Genomic DNA, 11680 nt, shown 5'->3' with positions numbered 1-11680 from the left:
AGCTCTAACAAAAACAGAAAAAGGAAACCTGGTAGATGAACAATCGCCAGAGCGGTATTGGAGGCAGAGATGGTATTTCTCGGTGGTATGGATGAACGGGAATGGCGAAGGCCGTCATGATCAGTATGGACCGTCAAGAAAGAGCTCGTACGATTGTCAGCTCTCAAACGTATCACCACTAAGTGGAGAAAGAAAAGGGATGGGCTGAAATAGCAGTGTCTCTGCAATAACCCGCAGAAAAAATGCCATAGTGGAAAAAAAACAGCTGAGAGAATCTAGTTGTAGTTTCCCATGAGTCTTTTCCAAATCTTTTCAAAGTCTTTAGATGTAAAATCCACGGTCTTTGTAAAATCTAAAAACTAGTCTTGTAAAAGGCACAAAACTCTAAAAACTAGTCTGTAAATGTGAGCTGGTGTGAGATGATAGATTCACACCAATGTTTTTCTTATCTTTAAGTGTATGGGTGGCATTAGAGAAGTGTTTCTCAACCGCCGTGCCATGAGATCATCAGTTGTGCTGTGAAAAAATTGGTCTAAAAATGATTTATTCAACAAAAATAATGTGTATTCGTACATCTATCTATGTGAGCAGCATGCGGTGACAGGCAGAAAAATTAAATGCTCTTCCACTAGATGGCAACAGGTAGTGAATTAACCTGCATATTTACCTGCTGCCGCTGCTGCTCAAACAGCAGTGCAATTAGAAATGCTTCAAGTGAGACACGATGGATAAATATTAAAAAAAAAAAAAGAAAAGTATTCAATCGGGACGCTCCGGTTCTGAAGACCATTCTGACCCAGATGAAGGCACACGTATGAGTAGTGGTTAGAAGAAAGTCAAAAAGCTAAAGAGCTTAAGACAATACACTAAAAGTTATATTGCGTTTCCTTAGTTTCTACAAGAATATCAGCTTCGTGTTCAACCAAATAGATCCAGATTTCACACAGAGTAGGTAAATTGAGACTACAGTTTGATTCTATTTCATTAAAAACATTTTAGATATGCGGTGGTGTGATTTTTCTTATGTAAAAATATTCTGTGGCTCGTAAAAGGTTGGGAAACACTAGTACACAGTGCAGGCCAGGTTGACACTAATTATTAGTGTCAGTCTGGCCTGCGCTATGAGAAAGATGCAGATTTAATGGAAGTTAGACATCAGTTCGGTGTAACAATATTGGATGGGCATCTGTGAGGAATCATGAATAACTCATTCCAGGCACCTGGCTGATATTACCGTAAATACTGTGGATTTTGATGTTTTTTTCCATTCAAGACGTTTCCTCAGTTTGGTAAGAAAATGCGTGACACCACTGTCAGGCACCAGGTATAGATATCGAACCTATTCAAAGACTAACTTGAAGTTTGTCAGACACAATGTGCTGGTAAAAGACTATGTACATTATGAATAAACATCAAGCTCAAGGACATGCGAAATCCTATGTGTCCCCCCGTAATGAAACCCGGGAGCTTGTTCGTGGCGTCTTTCTCGCCTGACAAACATTGGCTCTGTCATTTCCTTTGACGTTCTTACATTCCGCAGACTCGACGTCAACATTGAACGAACCGTTAGACCTGAAGGTCTGAATTTTGCATCGTATCCCCCAACGCCGCCTGGTTAACAAAACTGCGGCGGAGAATTAGACTTCAAATATAAAATACCTTTCACAAGACCTGTTAGAAGGTATTCTGATAATATTTTGCAGTAGAGGTTTATTTTTCTTCTTTGTGCTACAGCCTGATCTGTTAAAACTGCAATAATTTCAAAAAATGTAAAGAAGTTAAAAGATTGGTTTGTTTGGATATTAAATAACAAATTGACCTGGCATTATTTTTTGCCAACAGCACTGGTACTTATACATTATACACAATACATGTATCACTTGCTGCGATGTTTGCTCTCTTTATTGCCTCTTGGGAAAATAATAATTAAAAAATAAAATAAAATAAACAATCATTAAAAAAAAGATTTTTTTTTTCTTTTGGCTGATCATATTTGACTTACAATTAACATAACAATGGCAAAATAACATTTCCTGATTCTTATATCCAGCGACACCAAGCTCAGGGACATGGTGTCAATAATTGCAGAGATATAAATGATTTAATCATTTATTTTTTTCAATTACCCTCAAAATGTCATTGTGTACTCCCTTAACCCATATGTTTCAGTTGCTCATATAAAATAAATATTAAACAAAACTATAATTAGATCAAATAAGTATCTCTGGAGTTTCAATTATGATTTTAAGGGCACCAGTTGAAGTCCCAAAAACTGTAGAAATTCAACTGAAAGTTTTCTAGTATCGATAATGTGCTTTCATGTGCTTCGCGGTGTTCATCGTATCTTACCATCATGTCTGCAGAAAGTATGCAAATAAAGAAATGAAATAATCCTGAGATCATTTCAAACATGCAGCAAATAAATTTTGTCTACTTTTAGTTGCAGATTTCAGTCAGAAACGTGAGTAAAACCTTATGATTTACTTAAAGAGTGCATGAATTAGGCTCTTTTCCTGAAAGCATGATGCATGAGCCAACCGGGAGCCTCTTTTTAATCCTTCTACCACCATCTAGTGGAGAAAAGCTGTAGGTACAGCAGCAATTGGTTCTTAAATAGCAAACGACAAGCTGTAAAGATAGTCTCACATATATATAACATAAATTTTCCTACCTTTGAAATCTTTTTTTCACATGCTGTGAATGAGTCTAAATACGGAATCAAAATGCCCTTCTTGTTTCTATTTTCTTTCTAGACCAGACCAACACTTACATACATATACATATGTATATGTATATACATATATTATGATTCAGAAGTTACTGTTCACATCTGACAGATATCTGACAAATAATCATGATATATTTTATACCGCAAAAGCCAATGAGTGGACTCTCAGCAAAACAATCTTATAAATGTTGATTTCGTACACAAAAGTAATTTAAATATCACTGCCGTCGACTGGTTTCAATCCAAACATTACAAACCAAATCAGAGACTATATGACTTTAACATGTACATTTTTCTTTTATTGTAAAGGCGGTTTCTTACAAAATAGTCACGTTCTAAAGAGGCAAAGAAAGATACTTGAAAACAAACAAATAAACAAGACAAACAAATATAATCTACATAAAACAATCTACAGAAATAGTTGATGGTGACATTCATCTAAACAGTAAAAAGGAGACATATGAAGCTATGTAATGCAGATTAAAAAAAAAGATTTCAGAAAAGAAGGCAATTTTTTTTTTTTAAACCCAGATTCTGCATCTCAGCCAAGATTTGTGAAATCTCATATTTTCCAGACTCCACTAATCTGCACGCATCAACAAGAACCAACAACAGCAGTCATTTTTATCTGTTTTAAGGACAAACGCGACCGCTGCCAACACATGGGACCTGCCCCGCCCCGAAAAAGAGCACATGCTGAAATAAAAGAGATAAACAGGAAAAAAAAAACAAAAAAAAAAAAACAATGCTACATCGGCTGATACAACAGATAAACAGCAGTACTGTATATAAAGACTAACTTTAACTGTAAAAAACATTTTTCATTGAACAGTATCTCTAATAGGGAAAATGGTTTTTAGTAATAACATGGTAGTGTCATTATAAGTATTGGTTAGATAGTGGATATACAGTAGATCCGCGAGTCTTTACAGACTTCCTGTGTTAGCACTTATGCATCAAGAAAAAACAAACAAAACATATATATATATATACACACATATATATATACATATATATGTGTGTATATATGTATATATATATATAAATCCTCACGTTTAGCTTGCTTATGCTTTGTTCGCGGTGAAGTGAAAGTGAAATGTCGTAGGATTTTCTGTGCTTTTTAAAATGATCACTGAACAGGAACTATATAATCGCCATTATTTTTTTTCTCACAGGATGTCCTGCCATATAATAGGGGGATAACTGGTGTCATATCATGATTCTTATGTCGCAAACAGACCTGAACCTTTTGAAGGAAATAAAAACTAAAGTTTTTTTTATTGAACTCCTGGTATTGTATGACATTTTGGGTAATATGAATATCAACTTCCCACTGCTGAGGAAGATGAAATCATTGATACAAGTTATTATCCTGGTATTACATATCTATTACATGTCATAGTTACAGATGGCTAGTTATAATCAGTATTTGTTTGATGGAAAACACTGTAATTAGTTAACTTGACAGAGACCAGTAGGTGGATTTTTCTTACCTTTAAATGAATTTGTTGTGTCCCGTTCGAAAACCCAATCAGGCTTGATATCTCAAGATAGATGAGGAGCGGGGGATTTCTTTGTGTTTACAGGCAGACTTCAAGACAAACTATCAAATAGTTGTAATTTTTTTCAATCAACACAGCAAAGGTTTAATGGAAACTGGACATTTGATTGATCATCAAGGAAGGATAATTAATATATCATTAAACAATGATGTAAATAATTTGCACTACACATTTCTGGTCATAAACTCCTCCTGTAGTTTGCAACATTATCAAGTTACTGGGAAAACATACCTGATGCACGGGGAAACCCTGGATGAATCCCACAGGATACAAAATACAATAGTCATAATTATATATAATTCATAATTAAGACAGAAAATATTTCCCAAAATGTCAAAAAACACCAATGAGACAGCTGAACACCTCGATGAAGACGCCGCAACAGCGACGTCACACTTATGTCGCACGCATTTAAACAACCGGAAAAATGTGCTACAGCTCGACGCGTTTCTAGATGTTCAAAGTCGGCCAGCAGCCGTGTCAGCACGGGGTGTCTTATTGTTTTCATCCGAATTTCAAGGTTTGCTTTTGGAAAATTAGGCGCGGGTTTTGCGAACCAATCGGATCGGCCACCTGAAACACTGACCTCAGTAGTTTTGGTGGCTTGGGAAATAGCGGTCTACAATAACAGCAAGCCCTGACAGCCAATTGTCTACCGTCGCTTCCCTAAATAAACCAATGACAGGAAATACCAACCGATGTTCTCCTTCTGATTCCTTCGTTTTCTTATCCACTCGCCGTCTGTGTCAATATATCAAACTCTTCAGTCCTCAAAAAAAGACCCCTTTTCATTTGTAACTTATAAGCCCCTATATTTATATCCTGCTGCAATCCTCCTCTTCTCTGTGGGTCAGTAGTGCCCTCTAGCAGGGATGAACATTACAGGCCCGCATCTCCCTGCGGTCCTTACAGTTGGCCACCTGCGAACCCTTGGCTCTTTTCTTCTTCAACATGAATCGCTCCTGGATCCCCCCGCCGCACGGTTTGGTGCAGTCCGTCCAGCCGCTCCACTGCTGCAACCCACAGCCTGACAGAGCAGAGACATTTGTATCTTCACTGCTTCTATATGTAGAGTTTACGCGATCCAGTGGAGTCAGATTTGATTTCCGTGGTGCCGAATCACTACGCAGTTTTTCCGGCGACACTTTCCGTGTAGATGGAGATTACCGTCAGAAACCTAACATTCCTAAGCGTTTGGGCACAGTGGCGACGTAACTACCGCCGTTCACTGGGCAGAAAACCTCGGACGGATCTCTGCTCAATGTGGGCGGCCTTCTGCCTCGACTGGTACGTCTTGTTAATTCGGTGTAAAAATTTTTACTTTTGCAATTCTGGTGAAACGCCTAACAGTTTTTCATCATCCAAAATATGTACGACAAGGAAACAAATAGATGGACAGGCACCACCGATCTCATGCTTATGATGACAGTAGTAATAACGTAGACTATCATATTCATATTTGTATGGGTTGGAAATTCAATAAATTCAATAAATTTGATAAATTTAAATGCACTGCCACTGAAAGTGTCGCTGAGTTTCGCAAAAGACAACTTAAAGCGGTTGGCTGTTTCAAGATCATGAGTATCTTGATAGCAAACTAAAGCACAGCTGAAAGATATCTGAAGATTTTTTTGGGGGGGAAGATGGAGAAACTCTGATCCTTCTGTGTTTTTTTTTTTTCAGTTAAATATGATGTATTTCCTTCTTGAGGAGAATGACTGCGAGCACATTGTTCAGTTAAACAGAACAATTTCACAGCCACTATCTAACAAAATGCTTCACTCTGTTAACCGAGGGAAATTCTGTGGACGCTCATTAAACTCGCACAAAGTACGATTAAACAAAAGCGGGGATACAAAATGTTTTTAAACATTTATAGGGTCAGTAGCTAATCACCAACCTGACTGTTCTTCCAGCACGCCGTCTCTTCCCTGTTTACCCCGTCTTCTTCTCTTCCCTCCTCCTCCTCCTCCTCCTCCTCCTCCTCGCTCCTCCTTGGTTTTTGATCTGCACTTCCTGATCTTGCATTTCTTCCTCTGGATGGTCTCAGGACAGACGCTGCCACCAAACTGAGGTTCCAGTTTGATCATGCGGGTCCGGATGGTGTGTCCTTTACCACAGGACTTGTTACACTCGGACCACTCGGACCACTCGGAGACCATGCAGTTGACGGCTGGATGGATAGAAGAGAGAGGGGGGGGGGTGAATTGTTGACAGAGAAGCCATGAGAAAACTCAAAAACAGAAAAGAACATCAAGTCAGTAATGGATCAACTGATCCATGTGTGACCAAAAAGGAAATACGGATCTTCTGTGAATTTGTATTCCTAAATTTAAGTCATTCATTCATTATCTGTGCTCAGGGTTGTGGGGACACTGGAGGACTATCTCAGTTTTAATTGGGTGAGAGATGGATTAACCCATGATCGGTTATCAGTCCATCACAGAGCCACATATGAAGACATTCAACCATTCACATTCTCTCTCAGGAACCTCCTGCGTGTGTTTGGATTGTGGAAGGAAACCGCAGAGCCCGGAGGAAACACACGCAGCTGCGAGGAGAACATACAGGCCCCGCATTCCAGTCGGAATCGAACAAAGGTTTGCCTTGCGGTGAAGCGGAAGCAGTAACCACAGCAGGCGGGTCCTGCCTTCCTCTTGCATTACTGTCAAGGATTGATTGTTCAGTGGTAGAATTCTCGTCCGGGAGGCCCAGGTTCGATTCCCGAACAAACGCACTCTTATGTCAAAAGTATCCGTCCCACAACAGGCATTTTTGCCATTTGCTGCATATGTAAATATTCATATCTACAAGATACAGCTCAACTCCAATGTCAGTCATATTTTGAACACTAAATACAAGTAAAAACTAAATTTGATCTTATACGACTGGAAACTCAATGCGCTAAACGACCAGAAATGTTGAAAATATGCTGAAAATACCCCAGCTGGCCTTGGTCTGGTCTTGGTTAAGAGGGTCTTGACTCGGACCGCATTAATTTTAATTCAGAGTACAGTATTCCCTGCATTGCCATCTTTCTTTTTTTTAACATTCCTATAAAAATCCTTCACTTACGACACTCGGGCAGCATGCACTTCTCAGTCTGCTCCAGCTCTTCTGCGCATTCTGCCGGATCAGATTTCAGCATCCTCTGTCGCGTCCTTGCACCGTGTCCACATGTCACACTACACTCGCTCCAGTCCGACCAGGGCGTCAGCATGCACGGGATGGTGTCTACAGTATTTAGAAACACAGGGACGCACACATATGCGCAGCATTAAGGGTTTATTCTCACCAAATCACCATTCCGTATATTTCGTCTGCGATTCAATCGAGTGGACGGTTGACTCACAGCATTCTGGCATCATGCACTTTTCCACTTCCACCACCTCCGTCTTACACATTGATCCGTCTATCGGAGGCATCTTCACCATGCGTTCGCGTCTCCTCATGCCGATGCCACAGGTGACGCTGCAGGGATCCCACTCGCCCCACTCGGTCACCACGCAGCTGCTGGGAGCTGGGGAATGCATTAAATGACGCTCGAAGGAATGTTGGCGAGTTAAACAGATGACTTACTAGGGACTTATTTGCGATTAATTGAACCTTTTTGAAACAAGCATTTAGCATAAGGTATGAAACATGTAATTTCATCACATAATAGTAAATTCAAGTCGTAGTCCAGCAGTTAAATAATCTATATTTGTGCTTCCATTTTATAACATCCCCAAACAAACTAAAAAGCATCGACATAGGTTGTTATTTTTGCTAAGTCTTGAAATCATTCGTTGTTGAATGTCGATATCGAAACGCCGCATCGTGAAGACTCACAGCATTCCTCGTTGATGATGCACTTCTCCGTCTCCTCGGTCTTGAGCTGGCAGAGTGAACCGTCCTCGGGATATTGTTTGACATAGCGCTCTCTGGACCGCATCCCCATCCCACACGACACACTGCAGGCCGACCAGCTGATCCACTCCGACATCATACATGTTGAGGGCTCTGTCCGACAGGGAATACAGAAGATTGATTGGCGTTACTTGCGATACTTCAAAAAATGCTTTAATAGGTTTCCTTTTTAATTGCTATGACATACTGTACCCTTGGCCTTTCATTAAAATTGCTCTCTAAGGAAGAGATTTTTTTTATTTAACTTGGTGCCATTGGACGTTCTTGCTCTAGAGTGCCTTTCCTGTTTTTGTTTTCATAATGTATTTATTAAAAGGCGAAGCCTCACTGTCGGCAATGCATCAGAACCTATCCATTCTGCTTAATTCATTATTTAAGATAGGCACTTTTGTCTTTTATATCATTCAATTTTCCATCAAATGATATGAAACCGCAAAAAAAGTTCGGATATATTTATGTCAGGAGTGTCTTTATGCTGGTTCAGTGACTTGTTTGAAACACTGCTGACATGTTGTACCGGGGGGAGTCCATCCAAAAGTCTCCCCCGGGTCGTGACCTTCAATCGGGCAAACTCAGTTTGACTCGTGGCTCCCTGAAAGAATATAAAGCCGCAATAAATCGAGAAAAAAAAAGTCACTTCTTAATAATTGATCAATACATTTTTATATGAAACACCAAAAACCCGGATAGAAAGAAAGATAAAGGGGAAAAAGTTGTTAGATAAAATAATCCATTGTAATATTCGAATATGTAATTCTGTATAAAGCCCTTAACTTGTCATGCGTTGCGGTCGTAGGTGCGAGTGATTCAGTGCTTTCACGTCGCTGGACTCCGTGAAACTATTGGGGGGTACAAGTTCAAACTGAATCCCAATCAATAGAACTGAAAAAATAATCTGGAGGAACTTATAAAAGGGAAAACCATAGCATTTATAAAGCAGACAGAATTGCTAAAAGAAATGTCAAACATTCATTTGAATTTCCGTTTGTCCGATGGAGTTTCAAGAGTTTCCGAAAAAATCCAGCTCGATTCATGGCCGAATCATGGGCGTGCGTGCTTTGCCACCTAAATCTAACCAGGCACAGAGAATGTCTGATCTAGTGTATGTTACATTTGTATTTGTCCATCCATCTGTGAACGGGGGTTGTTCAATATTTGATAAAAAAAAAAGAGACATTAAAAGGGTTCAGGAAGAACATTTTGAATATTTGCTGATAAAATTATTCAGTCCAAAAAAAAAAAATAGATATGTATTTTTAAATTGGGCTCAGCAGAGATATATATGCTAGAAATGTTTCTTCTCAGCGCATTATCTATTGATCAAAGCTGGTCTTTGTTCTCTGTATGAGAGGTAAAGCATAAATGCATTGTAAGAGGAAACAAATTGGAATTCCAGATGGAGGAATATGGGAATTTGATGTGAAAAAAAATAGGAACAATCAACAAATCAGTCCCACAGATGTAGCGTTCACGTTCTCTGAAGCCACAACACTCATAATTATTCATTTTTATTTCACTCCTTCTTCTTACTTGTCAGAACCTGGCATCTGCAGTGTCCATAATTCAGTTTGAAAGCCAACAATTAGTTGTGTGGTTCGGGTGTGTTGTGCCGGTGACGGTTTTCTTTTTTCTTTTTCTTTTTTTTCTCTTTAGCCTTGGGCTGCTGTCTGGAACAGAGCTGAGAAAAAAAAAAAACTACAGAGGTTTAATAACCTAATTTCCTTCTTTCTTCACACTTTCTGTGAAGGCAATTTAACAGAGCCTTCATGAGACTCCAACTCACCACACCTTAAGTCGGTCCTCTTGTTTGAATTGGAAGTCTATTAAGTGATCCTGAGACTGGAGGGTGTGGATAGTAAGAATGGCATGTTTGAACTACTCTAAGCGGCAGCTTTTTTTCCCTCCGTGGATACTTTTAAAAAAATATAATATAAATATAATATACTATGCCCCGCGGCACGTATGTTACATTAGAAAAATCACATGCTACACCACCAAATCAATGTCTAAAATGTTTTTTCATGAAATAGAACCAAACCGTAGTCTCAATTGACTTATTCAGTGCGAAATCTGGCCCTGTTTGGTTGAACACAAAGCTAATATTCTTGCAGGAACTGAAGAAATGCAATATAACTTTAATTTTCTTGTCTTGAGCTCACCTGTTATACTTTCTTCTGACCACTACTCATACCCGGGGCTTCACCCGGGTCGGAATGGTCTTCAGGACCAGAGGGTCCTGACTGAGTACTTTTGCTTTTAAAATATTTATCCATCGCACACCACTGTCTCACTCGAAGTATCACAAATTACACTACAGTTTGAGCAACAGCAGGCAGCAGCAGGTTAATTTACTACCTGTTGCCATCTAGTGGAAGAGCATTTAACTGTTCTGCCTATCACTGCATGCTGCCCGGATAGATAGATGTACGAATACACATTATTTGTGTTGAATAAATCATTTTTAGACCAATCTGGTGAGTTTTTTCACGGCACACAAACGTGCTCAGTGGTTCGGAAACACTGGTTTTGTCCAAAATCGGCCTCCGTATAAGGTTTTAGGTTAGGGTTGGCTGTAAGACAGGTGCCACGGGTGTGAAAGAAAAGTTCAAGTCAGGTGGGAGTGCATCAGGGAGTGCATCCCATTTGTTAAGGTAATAGACAGGCTTTGGATTATGATGTTTTGCAGATGATGTTGTGATCTGTAGACAGGGAGAGGGTGCAAGAAAATCAGGAGGGGTGGAGGTATGCTCGGGAAAGGAGAGGAACGGAGATTAGTCGCAGCAATACATGCGTGTAAATGAGAGGGACCCAAGTGGTACAATGAGGTTACATAAAGCGGAAATAAATCATTTTGAGCACCGTGGGTCAACCGTCCAAAAAATGTGATCGAAGAGTATCAGCCAGAAGGAAAAAGACGGTGTGCAAGACAGTGATGATACCAGTGATCTGGTTTACATTGGCATTGGAGAAAGTGTAGGAGGCAGGAGTGAAGGTCGCAGAGATGAAGATGTTGAGGTTGGAAGGATAGGATTAGGATCCATCAGGACAGTGCATGCTAGATGTTTAGGAGATTCAATCAAACTGAGATGGTTTGGACATGCATAAATGAGGGATAGTGAAGATCTGAGCTTGGGAGTGCCATGCAGGAGCTTTAGATGAAGACCAGAGAGGAGATTAATGGATGGGGTAAAAAGGGACACGATGTTAGTTGGTGTAAGAAAAATATGAAGTGTTCACCTGTGTTAGGCACCAAGTTAGGCTATGCAGTGTGTGTGTGTAGGTATGTGTACGTCTTTGTCTTAAAAAAAAAAAAAAAAAAACAACCCCAGCTTACCGTTCTGTATATTTCCTGTGCATCTTGTATTTGCAAGTGTTATTTGCAGTGCTTCTGTCCTCTATTGTAAGTCGCTTTGGATAAAAGCGTCTGCCAAATGTAATATAATGTAATGTAATATTAAATGACAGAAAAAAAAAAAAAAAA

General features: G+C 39.5%; 1 protein-coding gene across 1 annotated transcript in view; it reads right to left on the bottom strand.

The window, feature by feature from the left end:
- Positions 1 to 3003: 3003 nt before the first annotated feature.
- The window catches only part of LOC147225066 (spondin-1-like), a 105565-nt gene continuing 96888 nt past the window's right edge, over positions 3004 to 11680 (bottom strand). The window contains exons 12-16 of the mRNA XM_086163880.1: positions 8122 to 8292; positions 7643 to 7810; positions 7366 to 7524; positions 6191 to 6463; positions 3004 to 5317 (exon numbers count right to left, since the gene is read on the bottom strand). Coding sequence (XP_086020006.1) covers positions 5154 to 5317; positions 6191 to 6463; positions 7366 to 7524; positions 7643 to 7810; positions 8122 to 8292 — 935 coding nt within the window. The 3' untranslated portion in view covers positions 3004 to 5153. The remainder of the gene's footprint in view (positions 5318 to 6190; positions 6464 to 7365; positions 7525 to 7642; positions 7811 to 8121; positions 8293 to 11680) is intronic.

This window comes from Fistularia commersonii, chromosome 17 (genome assembly GCF_037954325.1).
Source record: "Fistularia commersonii isolate RoL2024-O1a breed Wild chromosome 17, RoL_Fcom_v1.0, whole genome shotgun sequence".
NCBI lineage: Eukaryota > Metazoa > Chordata > Actinopteri > Syngnathiformes > Fistulariidae > Fistularia > Fistularia commersonii.
This window is presented reverse-complemented; position numbering and strand designations above follow the sequence as displayed.